Source organism: Leptodactylus fuscus, chromosome 9, assembly GCF_031893055.1.
Source record: "Leptodactylus fuscus isolate aLepFus1 chromosome 9, aLepFus1.hap2, whole genome shotgun sequence".
NCBI lineage: Eukaryota > Metazoa > Chordata > Amphibia > Anura > Leptodactylidae > Leptodactylus > Leptodactylus fuscus.
Genome location: NC_134273.1, coordinates 76,100,242 through 76,118,874, shown reverse-complemented (window position 1 = coordinate 76,118,874; position 18,633 = coordinate 76,100,242). Strand labels below are relative to the sequence as shown.

Here is an 18,633-nt window from a genome sequence, read left to right as displayed (position 1 = left end):
AGATAGGTGGTCCGCCCATTGGGACCGCCCACCTGACAGTTAAGAGCGTAACAGAGTTGAAAATATCAGAATTAATTGCCCAGGACTGGTGGAGGCTAGAGGAAAAATTCCAACGGAGTCAGAACCATGATTGAATTAGAGTGGCACGGCACACATGTGATTGTTGCTCCATTTAAGCTGAGAAAGCTAACCCCTGATTTTTGTAACTGACGGGGTCCCACCAATAAGACACATCACCTATTCTTATATGAAATAATTTGTATCTGTTGGACCACGCCTTCAAAACCTTCCTGACATTTGATGTACATGTATTTCAATATCTGGCTAGGGATAGGTAGAAGACCCGAACTATTGAATTTTTATCCTGAACATTGTAACGGGAAGAAATAAAATTATAAATTAGCAAAATCGCAGTTTTTTTTTTTTTTTTTTTTTTTTTTTTGGGGGGGGGGGGGGTTTAAAGGTATTAAAACATAACAAAAACTATGTAAATTTGGTATATCGCCGTGATTGAATATAAAATAGAAAGTTCAATTAGTCCAGCAAAAAACAAGCCCTTTGTCCAGGAAAAAAGGAAAAAACGAAGAATTGATAATTGGCCATATCAGTGACTGGGTTAAAAGCAGATATTCGGATACTCTGTGTGCATTTACTTCCTGGCTGAGTTTCCAAGCTGGTCCCGATTCAGTTCACGGATCCGAACGAGCATCTGAAACTTGCGTTGCTCTGCCTTCTCCTTCCTCTCAGTGTTCAGACTGTGTTGCCTATACTATGAAGATTGGCCTTCTAGTCCGCCAGCACCCTTGGTACAGGTAATGCACACTAAACAGGTAGGAGACGGAGCGGGGGGCGACTCAGGTGTTGGTTCTGATCCGCTAAGTTGGAATCAAACTGGAAACCTTGAGCTTGGGCTAAAGAGAACCTGGCCATGATGTAGGATAACCCCTTCAAGGCTCCACGTTGCAGAAATGCAACTCTTTTCGCAACCAAAAATTTCCACAACATGGGTGAAATACAAGATTTTTTTAAAAAAAATTACCATAGGTTGTGTTTGAACCCTACGGAAGTGAATGTTGCAGCACCATACTGTATAACCACACAACCCCTGGCCAGGTGCGACGCAGATTCTAGAACAAAGCAGCCATGTTTTTCTAATCCTTTCCAACCCCATTAAGATTTTATATCTCAATATCGTAAGTGACTTAATGCACAACACCCCCAGCTGTAGTCATCGCCCAATTGGCCCAAAGCAACAAAAAGCAATTCCTTCATTGCATCAGATGTAATAAATTATCCTCCTCCGAAAAATAATCCAATTGCGCAGACATACACTTTACAAAGGTTCTGCAGCATTTGCACTGTGCATGAGGGATCAGCGACGCTCGCTCTTATAAACAGAACAAGTCTCATGTGTCAGAGTACTTTGTAAGTCAATGCCTCACATAATAATAGGTAAATTCAAGTCCTTGTTAGATATAATGAGATTTTAAAAGCAGACAGTGACTCTTATGTTCACAATTCCCCATCCACTTATAAGAACACTAATGTAATAGGGAGCATGTGATCGTGATGACTTCAGCGAGAATATCAGGGGCGCCACTTGCCGCAAATGCAAGACGTAGTCGCTCATGCTAAAGCCTGGCTCTGCTATCATTGCACTGCAGAGTAGAAGAGACTGATTGCGCCCAATGAATATGGTATAACTGATGGAATACGGCAGGAGACTCTACAATTCTCGAATTTGCCCAAGAAGTTTGCAAGGTTGTCTGGGTGGAAAACAAGCTGATAAAACCCTATTACACGTCCAGTCTCCCTGGCACGCTGGTTGAACACTGTGCTGTGCAGGTAACTGACACTAGAGCCGGGACGTGACTGATAAGACCATCCAAATAGAAAAACAACATTTGTGCTGAGATCAGTTTGTCCTTGATCTCATGTACACTCTGGAGGGAAACCAAAAATAGCAAGGCAGGTAACGTTTCGAAAAAGTAAAAAAATCACCTACACACATTTACTATTAAATTCTTGAAAGACAAAGTTGCAATTCCTTATGACTCCCTCATACACATGCATGCGCGCTGTGGCCAAGAGTGCATCTGTTAGCAACAGAAAGAAGGGAGTAAGCCACTACCAAACATCTCGGTACTTGCAGACAGGTTTAAAAGGAACTCGGCAGGGAGGTTGTTCCCGCCGCCATCTTGGAGAACCAAGCACAGATCTTCTGTGGATGTAGGCTTGCTCCAATCTGTCTGTCTCTTCAGGTTATCCCAGACGGACTGGATGATGTTGAGATCAGGGCTATATCTGTTGGGGCCATATCATCACTTCCAGGACTCCTCTTCCAATGGGCAAAGGTCACACCAAATATTAATGGGATTTACATTTCTCTTTAATGTTAATTGACAAAAATAAACTGCCCAGGGTCACCGCTGAAGCCTGTAATTGGGCCATAGTGGTCACATGAGCACACCGAGTGTCTGAAGATCTTAATAGACCCCAGAGTATAACAATGTCACTTTCAGTTCTGTCGGAACTTGTTCCACCCAAAACGAATGAGGGACCCGAGCCACCCGAACCCAAAAGAAACAAATCTTGGGGGCTTCGTCCGATCTCTACCGGATGGCAGTATCTTGTAAATATTGGCAAGCCAGCCATGTATAATAAATTATTCAGCTTTAGATAATGGATGTGATACATTATATCGATTTAAACATTTTCATAAATGAATGATTTATACACCGCACTTTTCTTGTGTCCTTGGATTTTTTCAGACCTTTCAAATGGATAAGACATTTTCACCTAAAATCAAAAACTTACTGGCAAATATAACCGAATATATACGCTTTACCAAACCTCTGAATATCTATCTTGCATAATTGTGTCCAGATATGGAGTCAGAGATTACATCAATGTGCATGGAATACTTGGCCAACAGACTCCTATGGGTCCACACCGGTGTCTCCTCTGAAGCAACTAGGGCGTCGTTGCTTATCTCTTTGGAGCAATGGCAATGTCTTTGTTGCTCCAAAGGAGGCACCGACTCCCAAGTGGAAACACAGTTTGATTCAGGTGACCTTGACCCATCTGTGGGGTCAAGTTGATATATTGGGTGGGTTCCCTTTAATCTTTTGAACCCCAACACAATTATCTAGGGGCAAACATTAGCAATTCAGGATATAGTCACCTAAAATTTGGGATTATACACCATCACATCATAAGTAGAGATGAGCGAACAGTAAAATCTTCGAGGTTCGATATTCGCTTCGAGTAGCCCCTCAATATTTGACTACTGGAATCTAATATCGAACCCTATACTAGTCTATGGGGGGAAAATGCTCGTTTCAGGGGTAGGCAACGTTCGATCAAATTATACTTACCAAGTCCAATAGTGAGGGTCGGGAGGATCCTCCGTGCAGTCTTCTCCTTGCAACGTCCCCGTGGCGTCTTCCGGCTCTGAATTCACTCTGCCAGGCATCGGGTCTGGGCAGAGCCGACTGTGCATGCCCGCACTACAAGCAGACATGCGCAGTCGGCTCTGCCCAGGCCCGATGCCTGGCAGAGTGAATGAAGAGCCGGAAGACGCCGCGGGGAAGCTGCACGGAGAAGACTTCTAAAGGTAGGAGAAGAACCAGCGTTGATTGGCTGACTGTATAGCATTCGGCCAATCAATGCTGGTTCTGCATCGAACTTTTCCATTCGAACAGCGAGTGGTACTCGATCGAGTACGAATATTTCGAATACCGTAGTATTCGATCGAATACCTACTCGATCGAGTACTACTCGCTCATCTCTAACCATAAGAACTTGTCCAGCCCATTGAATTTTTCTTTTTACCAAAATTTTTCCAGTGGTGTAATATAAACGGAGCAATGCTTGGATATTCCCGTCTATGTCCCTCGCCTGTCTCTGTATCTTTGCACCCATGTTGACAAGACTGTTATCAATCACTGGCCGCAGTTGTAACCCAAGTAATGGGCTATAGGGGTCACATGTCCGTATCGAGACCGGAGGCCAATCCAGGAATCGGCATCATCAGAGAGACTGTATATTTTATACTATTGTAAAGTTTTCGGTAAACCACTTGGTGGGACTGGCCAGCCCCTTTAACCCTTTGGCTGCTCACTTTGATCATGTGTTCACGCTCACGACTAGATGTATATTTTCAGCTTCATAATTTTTTTTCTCTGCCGCCGTAACGCTCGTCCCCTGATGTTTTATTTTAATAGAACTTCTTATGTTTTCTAATTAGTTCTTTTGGTGAATTAGAGCTTCACAACCTTAGTTACAATAAAAGCCAATTGAACTTAACCAAGGTTCATTTTAAGTCCATCTGGAGGTTGTTAAGACGAGGATGTGGTTTAGCACGCTCCTCGGCTCGCTTTGCATACTCCCTGTAGAGGTAGCTCATTTGAACTGTTCCTCTCTTCTCGGAGATGTAGAAAGTAGTGTTGAGACTAATTGGAACACACCAATGTTCAGCTGGGGGTTATTGCAATGTAGCGATGATCGGCTTTGAACTTGCTGCGCTCTTATTAAATTTGCATGTTGCATAATGTAGTTGATTTGGTAAGTGTCTGGAACCGACAGATATTGAATACAAGCAGAAGATCATGCAAGTCTTAAGGAGCCAACTGATTGATCTTTTCATAGGAAGACCTCACAGTTCTTAAAGGAACTTATACGTAAAAAAGTTAGGACTAAGTCTTCAAGCTACTCCATTTGGCTACACTTATTCATGGGTGGAACTAATCTAAGGAGAGTGACATCACTGTGTGTATTATCCCTGTACTGTGACATCCCAGCATGCATCTCTCTTTAGTGGGATGCCATACTACAGGGATAATACACACAATTTTGTCACAGTACAGGGATAATGCACACTACAATATCATAGCACAGGAATAACACAATACAATGCTCAGCATAGGAGAACACAATCTTATAATGTCACATGTAAGCATTGTGATGTCATAATGGTGGAGAGAAAGGATGATGCAAAAAAAAACAACAACCCAAAAACACTGCAGTGAGATGGTAAAAATTTGGATTGGGCATATACAGTTTTCCATACACCCTTCCTTACTGACTGCAATTTATATCTCAGTAGAAATGGGCTCCCAATTGTTGGCCCCCAATAACTGCTGCTACATTGGCATTTACACCATGACTTCCATGTACGGTATTAAAAATATTCATGAACTGTCCAATGGAGATCACATTTGTTGAGGTCTGACACCTGGCACCTCCACCTATCAGCTATCAGCACACAGCGCTGTTCTCGGTGTAGTGGCCACACCCGGGTACTGCAGATTAGCTCCAATTCATTTGGAGGAGAGCTAAGTGATCTTATAACATCCCACTGATCTTATATCGATGACCAATCCTAATATTTTTATCCTGGAACCTTCTTTATAGAAAAGTCAACACAAAATACAATAAAAAAAAAAACTCTAGACAATCTAAAAGTAATGTATTTTTTCTCTATATGGGACATAAACCAAGACGAGTGGAAATCATAGAAGTGGTAGGTCGAATGTCCTTCTATATAGAAGCAGGAATCACCATAATGGATAGAACCTGGAGAAATCACATAGAATACTAAAACTCGACAAAAACACGTAATCAATGATCGGCGTTCTTCAGCGACTTAATCAGCTAATAGAGTAAGCACAATTTACTGGAACGTCGATACACGTATGTGTGTCCCTGTTCACCCCGCACCCGTCACGTGGAGGCTGTAAAGAAAGCCGACGAATTAAGATCCCCCACGTCCAGGGAATAGCGGAATAATTTGCTCTTTTCTATGGATAATTGTAATCAGCAGGTTGCCTCGTCATCAATCTTTCTCATAAACCGCAAAGGTTGCAAGGTAATCGGAGAGCGGTGATGGACTGCAGGAATTTTAATGTATTAGATATCTAAGCTTGCTTTGCAAATTTCCTTTCATATAACTCCCAGGAAGCATCTGTTATTGCGTTTGGAACCTTCAAATGTAGGTCTCCGGATGCAAATAATTCTCCTTTGTCATTAATGTCGCTATTTAATAGGCAAGTATAAATCTCTCTCTGCTAAGAATTTCCCCAGTGGTGTTACCAGTAATACTACTACTACTAATAATAATAATAATAATGTCCGCCATTGAGCCATAGGCTGAGAGAGATGGATACTATATGGCAGTGTTCTCCGATCGGTGGAGCAGGAGCAGCGATACGGAGGCTCAGACATACGTTGAGTTTTTGGAAATTCTTTGGTGGAATTTATTGTTCTAACCAAAGACAGGAGTGGATTAAGAAAGGATGGAAGGATGAAGGAGACTACCACAGCAAAGCAAAATCTGCACCAAAACAATAAAAACAACTCAACAGGTAAGGAGGGGATTATGTACACCAGTCTTAATCCGTCCCCCGCTGGCTCCGACATTTTAATAAATTCACGTAGGCGCCCATATCCCTAGAATGAAAATCCACACCAATCTGGAACTCACTCCAGTTCGTCAGGGCAAGGAGTCTCTGCCCCAGCCCAAATTGGTCTCTCCATCATTCCATGCACTGTCACAAAAATTGTGCATGCGGCACAGGAATAGGGAATTGGTGCAAGATTGCTCCATGCACCAGAGATGTGGCACAACTATTCCCATCTGGATAGATCAGTATGAAAATTCAATTTGGGGGCCAGAAAACTCTTTTCCGCTCTATTCAAACTGCTCCTGAAAAAGGGGAGGTGGGATCGGAATCCCTTTGTGGTAAACATGGAGTCCTCTCCCCCTCCCGAGATCACACATTTATCACCAATCCTATCTAATGTGTTTCTTGTGGGATAGCCCAATAAATATTTTTAAGGTAGCAGTGAGCCACTTCAAACTTCTGATTGAGGCGGTGAACAGTGTAGGACCTCCATCAATCTGATGTCTATGACCTACGGTATCGTAAGGATAGGTCATCATTATTTAAGTTCTGGAAAATCACTTTAAGGGCCTGTTCAGACAGCAGAAAGTAAGGAGGAATTGAATCGCCCCAGATTATTTCTTTTCTGGTCCTTCAGCTCCGCGTAGAGGAAAGCCGAAACAGAGTAATTTCCATTGTTGGTCAGGCCAAGATGAATATGGCTAAGGCTTGGTTCACATCCCCCGAACGGACTACCATACGCATTAGCAAGCGGTGAGCAGTGAAAGCAGACGGACCCCACAGACTATAATGGGGTCCATGTGCTTTCTGCGCGGTCTCCGCACGAGTCACGCGGACAGGAAAGTAGATCATGAAGTAGTTTTCTGTCCGCATGTTCCGTGCAGAGACCGCGTGGAAAATAAACAGACCCCATTTTAGTCTATGGGGTCCATGGGCTTTCACTGCTCACCAACGTGTTCGGTAGTCCGTTCGGGGGGTACGCATGCGGTCTCCATGAATGGATTACTGAATGAAGATGTGAACCAGGACTAAGGTTTCGTACCATGAACTCTGCGGAATCCAAGTCAAGCTCCAGCAAGACACTTATTTTTTTCCATCTCGGTCTCCACAATGGTTGACAGATTCGGAGCAGAATTTGGCACCGATCTTGAAGCAACGTCCTCCTCAAAATCAGCCCCAAATCCCCAACGGCAGTCACACTTTCAGCTTTTGCGCAGCGCTAGACTTCATTTACATTGCAATTCTCATAAGACTCCAGATAAATTCCTCGGAATTTGAAAATAAAAATTAAATTTTGCAGAAACTTCTCTTTTTTGCGATCACAGCATCAATTAAAGATAAATGCGCTCCTTGTCATCAAACTACTCCAACCTCCGAACACTTCAGCTCCTCACTTCTCCTTACATTATCATACAACACACTCACAAATTAGACTCCAATGCATCACCAGCTGTTTTTAAGCAGAACGTGTTCGGCAGAATTTAGATATCTTAAAGTGCGCTGAATATTTCATTCCGAAAATGTTCCTCAATGAATCTTTAACTTCGCTAATATATTCCGTGTCCCCTTCTGTACCGCTTGCCCGGATGCATTAAATTCTAGCAGCATGGAGGACGAGCTCTGTTCCCGAGTCGATCCTGGTGTGGCCGCTTCACCATTGACTCTACCCAGCAGATACGTCTTTTTATAGAAGGCCTTTCAGTATCGAAGGAGGAAAAATGTCCAAGTTTTGTCGCACCTGTTCTTGCCGCCCGTCTCTGCCAAGCACTCTTACCAAAGAGAAAGATTAAGACCCCTCGTATTTCTCTAATGAATTCCGCCCGACGCCAAGTTTCTCCGTTCTAAAGAATAATAATCTCACTACAAAACGAGAACTCAGCGACTTTAACTTATCATAAAACATTCTGTATAATACTGGAGCAAATAATACGTTACAGAGAAAAATGAATCCGCAACTCCGAAAATTGCAATGCTACAGTATTAGAAAAACATGGCTGCAAACGCAGACACAAACCGTGGTGCCATGGCGTGGTTGGGGTTAGGTTTTACAGCATTACTTGACTAAAGTGAATGGTGATACCACACACAACCTAGGGTCGGACTTGGCACTGTTCTTAAGAGAAGAAAAAGGTATGTTTTCTGGGTTTAGAACGCCTTTTAATGATTGCGTGACCTGAACTAATAGAAGATATAACTAGGGCAATGAGGCGGCTCAGTGGTTAGCCTTGCAGTGCTGGAGTCCTGGGTTCCTAATGGACCACATCTGTAAGGAGTTGGTCTATTCTCCCTGTGTTTGCGTGGATTTTCTCACATACTGATAGGGGGAAAACAAGTAGCTGCATAAAAATTTGAAGATAATGGGGACATTTGCAGAGATGAACAAACTAATTCGGATCAAACCAGATACAACCTCAATTTTCCAAAAGTTTCGGATTCAAATCTGAAATTGTGAGGCCCATATAGGGAGCCCATATAGGGCTCACAATGTACATTTTTCCTATCAGTATGTCTTAAGAGTATGTGAGGAAATCCATGCAAACATGGGGAGAACATACAAACGCCTTGCAGATGTTGTTCCTGGCAGGATTGGAACCCACGACTCCAGCGCTGCAAGGCTGCAGTGCTAACCACTGAGCCACCGTATTGCCCTCAAATCTGAGACTTTGAGTGCTTGTCACCCTCGAACCTGAAAATTCCCCAGAGTATAATAGGTGGAGGATTTTTACCGTCTCTGGGCCTCCTGAGTGACTTCACGCACCTTGGTTCACCACTCAGTCCTGTGATTGGGTCTCAGTGGTCACATGGTGTGTGCAGATTATCATAAAATCAGAATATAACAATTTCATTTATGGTTCTATCTGAATAATTTAGTCCAGAAACAAATCTTTAGGCAAAACCATCTGGACATGAAAAAAAAATCTAGAGATCTAGCCACGTGTCCCCATAAAATTTAGGCTCTCCCTCTTTCCCTATAGCCTTAGCATCCTTGGCACTTGGAGATTATGTGACAGTGTCTTCTTTTTTTTCCTTTGGCTGTGCCAGCATGGTGGAAGTTCCTACATAATTATTACCAAAAATTACATTCTGCTGTTTAATTTCTCCAAAAATTGGGAGTCAACAAGAGTGGCCATGACAAAGTCGCTTAGGGGCTGCAATCTAGTTTCTTGTATTCCCGTCATATCTGTCTGGTTAGGTAATATGATATACCGGTACACCTTAGTTGTGTTGCAATACATCTATACAGTGTTTCCATTTCGCGTTCCACGAAACAGAATCCATCACGTCAGCCATATTGGTCATTACTTTGCTTTTCCCAAATGTATCGGAAGAAGCCAAAAACGTATTTACTTGTACAAAGTAACTCTCTTTCTTCACAGAGCTAAACATACCTTTAAAGCCGACTTCCATCTATGAACGGTCGCGTACAGTTCAGAGGATCGGTAGAGTAAAAGCAGAAGTGGCAGGTGTCTAAATATAGCAATCGTGTACCCAGTAAAAATAATGAGAGTGGGTACGTCGTGTAAAGAAAAATGCCTGTCGCTGATGAAAGACCTGCCCAGCCGCAGTATATAGACTCTACCCGGTGACTTGTCCCGAGAGAGCTATTGTTACCTCACAGCGAGTATTCCAGCAAAATTTGGAGAGAAGCCCAGGAGCTACAAGCACTTAACGCTCACAACTGTGATCCTTTCCATTATTATGTTAGTGGCTCAAGTAAAGGAAAAAACAAAGTGGAGAGAAAAGGCTTCGGAGACCTACATAAGAACGTTGAATGACAAGGGTGGCTTCACAAAAAAAGCGCTCTTATACTAGACCCAAGGAGGACGATCTTTCAGGATTCAATAGCACGAGCCCTTAAGATGTTTTGATGCGGAGAACAGAAACCGCCAACCGGTGATCACAGCTTTTCAAGTGAAGGTTTAAGAAAAGTGACCACGAGTCAAGCGCTAAGGAGATGGACTCCCACTTAATATTATCCTCAAGCAAACAATGGATTATTCCAACAGTAGGGATATTTCACAGCACACTTGGAACGGAACACCGCGCCTTCACACAGAAGTACTGCGCTAATTTTTTTTCCAATAGGTGCAAAATTTTTGAGTTTTCCAAGTAGTAGTCGAGTCTCAATTTTTGTAATCCCAATCTGCAATTTACCAAGACTAACTTTTTCCATGCCAGTCTTGGTCATTCCTGCCTCACGGAGGCTGGCACCTACTTTAGGACTAGGTCATAAATGTTCCTAAACCGAAATCTTGAATTTATGGCATAGATTATAAACTTGATGGGGTCCTCAAATGTAAAAAAAAATTGTTAATTTTTCATGGCTTATCCACTAGCAGCTAGTCAGTATTGCACAGGCCAATATTGGGAGTCCAGTGGGCCGGACAACTCTGTGATTGGCAGGTCGCAGTTTGAGCAGTCATTCAGGGAAAGTTTACAATCTCTAAATAGGACCACCCAGTGGACTCCTAAGCGTAGAAAGAGCAGAGACCTAACTGAGTAAATTACCAGTTATACTAAATCTAATATACATATATCAATCTGCTCGGCTCCTCCTGCTGCATACAAGGTTCTCACATAAATACCATATACAGCGCGGCAGGTTGCCTTTAAAAGAGAATCTACATTTCACCACCTCCACCAACTCAAGTTCTTTACATCCTTTGATGGGGCTGCTCTGCTGATTCTGATTCAGTTGGATTTCAGTTTTTTTCTCTAGCCCCCACCATTCCTGAGCAATAAGTGCTGTTAGATTTGCTTCCTGATAAGTAAACTCTCTAAACTCGGGTCGGTTGGTGTCAGGCAGGAGCAGGCAAGTGGTTATAATTCTAAACTATGACATTGGCCACCTCTGACTGGTACTCAGAATTAAGCCCACTCCTACCTTAACAGTAGAAAGCCCATCCAAAACTAATGGCACCGATTGCTCAGAAATGGTGGGGTCAAGAGAAAAAATTCCAACTATGCTGGAAACAGTATAGAAATGTCTATTAAAGAATGCAAAGAGCTGGAGAGTTGGTTGAGGTGGTGAAAGGACCACCAAGGTTGTCCATGATGTGTAGACAAACCGAGTCCTTCAGTGAAAAACCCTCTTCATTTAGGCTAGTCAATGGGAGTTATTTAGAAAGGTCTTCTAAACTTGACAGCCCCCTTAGCAATAATGATCCTAGGTAGGTATAAATAAGCAAGGGACCCAAAACACCAGGGAACCTACAACGTGTACTGAATCTGAGACCGCCAGTCCTGTCTTGAGGGACAGTAGAGGGAGTGAAGATCACAATATGATGCACTCAATAAACTTACAGAACTCAAAGTTGATCCATAAGTAAAGTCCAAGAAACAGAATAACTTGGCAAGGATCCTCCAGGTGCACAAACACCCCATCAAATCCAACTAAGCGCCCCATAGACGCAAGCTCCTGCGCTCCATCTAAAATTGCCCAGGAACCCAGGAAGTCCATACATAGAATCTGAGCCAGATCCAATTCCATGCGTTCACGTCAGAGCTCTGCAATTTCACGGCGGAAAGGTCAGCAATGTGGGACCTCAGACGAGGGAATTTTCTGAGTTATTCTAATATTCTGGGCTCAGAACCAAGTCCATGCAGATATCACACACAGTAAACACACTATTACAACTAGCAGGGTATAAGCTGGCCACAATCCAGAGCGTCCTCTCAGGTAGGATCATTATAGCATCTGGCAATCTTGTTGGCATCCAGAATCCAATTTTCACGTCAATTACAAAGCGCTGTACTCCATTTACGTAGACTAAAGTTAAAGTTACCAACATTAGAACATTATTTCAGTCTACGTAGAGTATTTTTTTGCAAATTTAAGCAAAAAAAACATTCTCTAACATGTATAAGGGTTCATGAAGATAACAGTCCAACACCATAAGGGTGTCTTATCAGGACCAGGGACCAGGTTCAGATCCTTGACCACAGTCCTCCAGCAGAACCCCTGAGATAATCGGGAGAAGTAGGACAGCAAATATATTGCATTCCTGATTCCTAACAAGGTACTCTCTGCCATATATCTCGTAAAGCAGTCGGGAAGGGGTTAAACCGGGGTCCATTATTACACTACGACTATTACGAGCATATAGTAGACCAAGACCATCCAACTGTGACGGCTCTACCATAGACAGCATGCAAAGGACGTGGCTGTGGAATCGCTTACCTGAAAGAAGACAGACATGGCGGCAATCAACCTCTTATCCATAATCGCTGCCCCGAAACTGTCAAAGTCATCAGGATTATAGGAATAAATCTGCATCTGTAAAGAACAAAATAAAATATAGTTGCATTTAGATAGGGAGATGTTTTGATATTTTCATAGAAATCCCAAGGCCTTTCAAATGAGCGGTCGGGACTAAAGCGTCTGCGGCTCCAAATACAAAACGTCAATCATTTCATTACGGTTTGTATCAGTTTATAAGAATTAACAATTTCCCTCTGGATAGAAGGTTAAGCAAACACGGTCAATGCGTCAAACTCTGGCTTTGGGTATTTTTGTCTGTGTGCCATAGGGAAATATTGAGCGTCATGTTCCAAGATTTGAAACCCAAAACCCTAGATATTGGATCCCTCCATCTATCTGCACATGAATCCCCTAACCAAAAGGATCACACATGAAATTTTTGAAAGTTTTTAAACTACCATGAACTCGACCTCTTTAGTGAACTGTCCTACTGAAGATTGAGTTGTTTGCAAACAAGAACCTACATGAAGCTCAAAAACATCAATGAGTCAGTATAGAGTAACAAAAAAAATTGCCGGTAGGAACCAGAGCTCAACTTTAAGATCTTGCTAAATGTAGTTTTGGAAAATTGATCACAAGGTAGACTTTTTGTTCTGAGAGATGGTTTTGATAACTAAGGCCCACTGATTGAGATTTACTGTAGAAGGTCCAATCTGGGTTCTGTGCTCATTCAGGGGACCTAGTTGGGGCACTGTACTCTGTTAAGGGACCTTGTTGAGGCCATGTACTCAATTAGGGGACCTAGTCAGGGTTCTGTACTCAATTCGGGGACCTAGTCGGGGTTATGTACTGAATTAGGGGACCTAGTCAGGGTTCTGTACTCAATTAGGGGACCTAGTCAGGGTCCTGTACTCAATTAGGGGACCTAGTCGGGGTCCTGTACTCAATTAGGGGACCTAGTCGGGGTTATGTACTCAATTAGGGGACCTAGTCAGGGTCATGTACTCAATTAGGGGACCTAGTCGGGGTTCTGTACTCAATTAGGGGACCTAGTCAGGGTTCTGTACTCAATTAGGGGACCTAGTCGGGGTTATGTACTCAATTAGGGGACCTAGTCAGGGTTATGTACTCAATTAGGGGACCTAGTCGGGGTTCTGTACTCAATTAGGGGACCTAGTCAGGGTCCTGTACTCAATTAGGGGACCTAGTCAGGGTCCTGTACTCAATTAGGGGACCTAGTCAGGGTTCTGTACTCAATTAGGGGACCTAGTCAGGGTCCTGTACTCAATTAGGGGACCTAGTCAGGGCCCTGTACTCAATTAGGGGACCTAGTCGGGGTTCTGTACTCAATTAGGGGACCTAGTCAGGGTCCTGTACTCAATTAGGGGACCTAGTCAGGGTCCTGTACTCAATTAGGGGACCTAGTCGGGGTCATGTACTCAATTAGGGGACCTAGTCAGGGTCCTGTACTCAATTAAGGGACCTAGTCGGGGTCATGTACTCAATTAGGGGACCTAGTCAGGGTTCTGTACTCAATTAGGGGACCTAGTCAGGGTTCTGTACTCAATTAGGGGACCTAGTCAGGGTTATGTACTCAATTAGGGGACCTAGTCAGGGTTATGTACTCAATTAGGGGACCTAGTCGGGGTTCTGTACTCAATTAGGGGACCTAGTCAGGGTCCTGTACTCAATTAGGGGACCTAGTCAGGGTTCTGTACTCAATTAGGGGACCTAGTCAGGGTCCTGTACTCAATTAGGGGACCTAGTCAGGGTTCTGTACTCAATTAGGGGACCTAGTCAGGGTTATGTACTCAATTAGGGGACCTAGTCAGGGTTATGTACTCAATTAGGGGACCTAGTCGGGGTTCTGTACTCAATTAGGGGACCTAGTCAGGGTCCTGTACTCAATTAGGGGACCTAGTCAGGGTTCTGTACTCAATTAGGGGACCTAGTCAGGGTCCTGTACTCAATTAGGGGACCTAGTGAGGGCCCTGTACTCAATTAGGGGACCTAGTCGGGGTTCTGTACTCAATTAGGGGACCTAGTCAGGGTCCTGTACTCAATTAGGGGACCTAGTCAGGGTCCTGTACTCAATTAGGGGACCTAGTCGGGGTCATGTACTCAATTAGGGGACCTAGTCAGGGTCCTGTACTCAATTAAGGGACCTAGTCGGGGTCATGTACTCAATTAGGGGACCTAGTCAGGGTTCTGTACTCAATTAGGGGACCTAGTCGGGGTTCTGTACTCAATTAGGGGACCTAGTCGGGGTTATGTACTCAATTAGGGGACCTAGTCAGGGTTATGTACTCAATTAGGGGACCTAGTCGGGGTTCTGTACTCAATTAGGGGACCTAGTCAGGGTCCTGTACTCAATTAGGGGACCTAGTCAGGGTCCTGTACTCAATTAGGGGACCTAGTCAGGGTCCTGTACTCAATTAGGGGACCTAGTCAGGGTCCTGTACTCAATTAAGGGACCTAGTCGGGGTCATGTACTCAATTAAGGGACCTAGTCAGGGTTCTGTACTCAATTAGGGGACCTAGTCAGGGTTCTGTACTCAATTAGGGGACCTAGTCAGGGTTCTGTACTCAATTAGGGGACCTAGTCAGGGTTCTGTACTCAATTAGGGGACCTAGTCGGGGTTCTGTACTCAATTAGGGAATCTCGTCAGGGCCATGTACTGAATTAGGGGACCTAATCGGGACTCCATACTCATTTAATGGATCTAATCTGGGCTCTGTGGTCATTTAGGGGACCCTTGCTGGCCTCTGTACTCAATTAGGGGACCTAGTTGGGGCTTGGGGCTAATTTTGAGGGTATGATTTTTAATTTTGGGGTGTGATAAAGGGGGTTATATGCACAAATGAATTATCATGCCTCAAGTTTGGGGTCATACCCTATATAAATGGATAGGGCATATGGGGAAGGAGAAAAACTTGTCATTCTATGTCTCTTACACTACTTAAAGAGGACCCGTCACTTCTCTTGACATATCTGTTTTAATAAATATTGATATTTTTTATGAAATAATTCTAAAATGGGTTTTCTGGCCCAGGAACCAAAATAAGGAAGGAGATTAAAAGAAAAAAAATGCAGCATAGTCATTTATACCAGACGTAGCTTCCTAGGTCCAAGCACCAGTCTTGTGTTCCCGCGCAGACGGGTGCCGGGCATCTGCAGATTGGATGGCAGGGCATACATGGTTTATGTTGTTATTTTAACCCCTTCTGTCCCCATTACTAATTCTTTCTTCTAAATTCTACATTACATCATTTCTCTATTTGTCCTAGAAGTTTACAGATATATTGACGACGGTGTTGACCGTCAAGGGCGTGTCCCCGTATACCAGGACATTGTCCTATCAGTGCCAGACCTTATACCATGACACATTTGACATTCTAGTTCCCCGACCACCCGGGGTCTACAACCTTGTCCACCAGACCTAGAGACAACCCCGCCCCGGTAACCAATCACAATGAATTAATAATCACATTATCAAATCCCAGATGGCGCCATAAAGCAAATAAAATACACCCGCACGGCGCAGCTGAATCATAGGAAGTGGCTAATGCATTTTGATTTATCTGTCTCAAACAGCGGAGAGCACAAATCCAACAGTTCAATATACAACTGCGCATAATTTGTCACAGTTTAAGGACATCATTTATTAACAAAAATGAGGTGTCTGACAGAGCGCATGGTGCAGCCAACTATTTACTCTGCAGAGGGGAAAAAAAAAAGATATATTATCGCATCTTCGCGATTCCATTTTACTTAATGCAGTCTGTAGTGGGGAAGTCTTTTATTTACAACTTTATACGGAGTCATTCATTCCAATAACACCTTCCAGGCCCGCCATCATTAGATGATGGAAGTGACCTCCAAGCCAAGGTCAAATGACGACATTGTGGTTACTGATGATGGAGAGGAGTCGATAAGGAGCCAAAGTTAATTGCTTCCTAATAGAAGTAATATCCTGCTGTAAATATACATTCCCGTGTGCTTTATAGGTGGGTAAGGAACACGTCTACAAGACTTGAACACAAAAACAAAAAAGGACCATATTTAAATTTTTATTGTATTTTTTTACAGAATAAAAAAAATTATATTTTTTGTATTTTTTTTGCAAAATTATAGGTGTAGCCATCTTCATAGCACTACAAACACCACCCAGATATATAGTACATGGATTACAGCAACCACATGGGTCATAGGATCAGGTAGCTCGAAAAAATTGCTGCAACCTGCACTTTTTTTTTTTTTTGTAGATTATGAACCCCATATAAGGATCACAATGTACATTTTTTTCCCTATCAGTAGGTCTTTGTAGAATCGGAGGAAATCCATGCAAATACGGGGAGAACATCCAAACTCCTTGCAGATGTTGTTCCTGGCAGGATTCAAACCCAGGACTCCAGTGCTGCAAGGCTGCAGTGCTAACCACTGAGCCCCAAACCTAAATTTTTTGCCATCCACACCACTTTCCCCAAAGAGGGTCATGGCAAGTGCATCCTGGTACCAACCTTATTATCATCTACACCGGACAATGATACTGGAAATCTGCACCAGTTTTGACCTGGTATAGATTTCAGTCCAGGTGCACGGGCCAGCAAACGGTGCACTACATGGTGTGAGGTGCGTCATAAATAAGGCACATTGCAGGGGATATGAAGACTGGCCTTGAAAATATGTTTCATAAATCTCCCCTGTTGACTTCTTACGTGTTGTGGGCATGCTCTGTTTATAAGTCACCGTCCAGGGAAGGCAAGATGGTGAATAGTGTTCATCACATAATGTGAATGTTGGATCCTTTGTTTCCTATATATATAGATGTTAACTTGCATTGTAATCCTGTCTGTGATGGCAATGCGATGGCTCTGGTGAAGTGATCTCTACAGAACAGGAAGCGCCAGTCCAAGCCAAGTGAATGGAGAATAAAGTTATAGACTCCAACCGGAACTTCTCTGTGCCCTTTATAGGGGATGTCTCACTCTTATCCCCATTTTGGTGATTAAACTGGTATTGCCAAAGGAATCTGTTCCAAGGTAATATTATATGGTCGTCCTACATGGGTACAGCATACGCCTCAGTAAATGAGATGTTCTCTCTTTTGGTTCATACCGTGCCGATGTCATCCATATTTCCAAATGTGTTATTCCCATCCCATGAAATAGGCGCCACTTTTTAATGAAAATCCACATATGAAAGCCTATTCCAGAGCCGCCAGACAGGTCCCATTTGTAAACAGCCCACATGTAGCATGTCACCTTCATTTAGACCTCCAGAATCGGGGAATGGGAGAACATTATAGAGGTCGAGGCTTGTTTAACAGAGTATTATTACCCTGTTCTGTATCTATTATTGTATGAAAATAGCCGGCTGACCGCTAAGGCTTAGAATATAGAAGCTCAGAAATTGCTTTGTTCTGGGGCTAACAGCCATATGATTTACCATGAAATGAAGTCTGGAAAATCATTTTGGATAAATGGAAGTATAAATTTAATAGAATTTCCAAGACAACACGGATTGCTACACTCCAACATAAACAGCACATACTAAATCATTCCAAACAAACAGCTCGGCTCTCTGCTATAATAAACCGCGGGATGATTATTTCACTCACTCCCAAGTCTATTATTCCCCATTTATTAGTCTTCTATTTAAAGATGGTAAGTCATTTGTAGGCTCGTGGTAGAGCAGTAAATGTATTGCTAAGAGACTGCATTAAAACTGGATACTTTTGCATCTAATAAGACTTGTAGTCGTGAATAGAAGTCATGGAAAGATCAGCCGATGGTCTTGAAGGTGTAGGAGCTCCTTAAGGTGTTGCGGCATCAATGAAACTTGATCTCAAGCCATATTATAGAGGATTAGTGACCTATCAATGGAACTCAATAGCTGGGACCCACAGTGATCGGGAGAACGTGGTCTCAAGCAGTGGATCTAGTGACGTCTATGGGACTTTTAGATATAGAGCGTTGCACTCCATTCATCTCTACGAGACTAGAGTGGGAATATATACAGCCACC

The 18,633-nt window shown here is 43.1% G+C and overlaps 1 protein-coding gene across 1 annotated transcript in view; it reads right to left on the bottom strand.

Annotated features, from left to right (window-relative positions):
• Nucleotides 1-18,633, bottom strand: part of PTPRG (protein tyrosine phosphatase receptor type G) — a 361,431-nt gene that overhangs the window by 134,596 nt on the left and 208,202 nt on the right. The window contains exon 5 of the mRNA XM_075287326.1: nt 12,586-12,681. Within this exon, the coding sequence (XP_075143427.1) occupies nt 12,586-12,681 (96 nt within the window). The remainder of the gene's footprint in view (nt 1-12,585; nt 12,682-18,633) is intronic.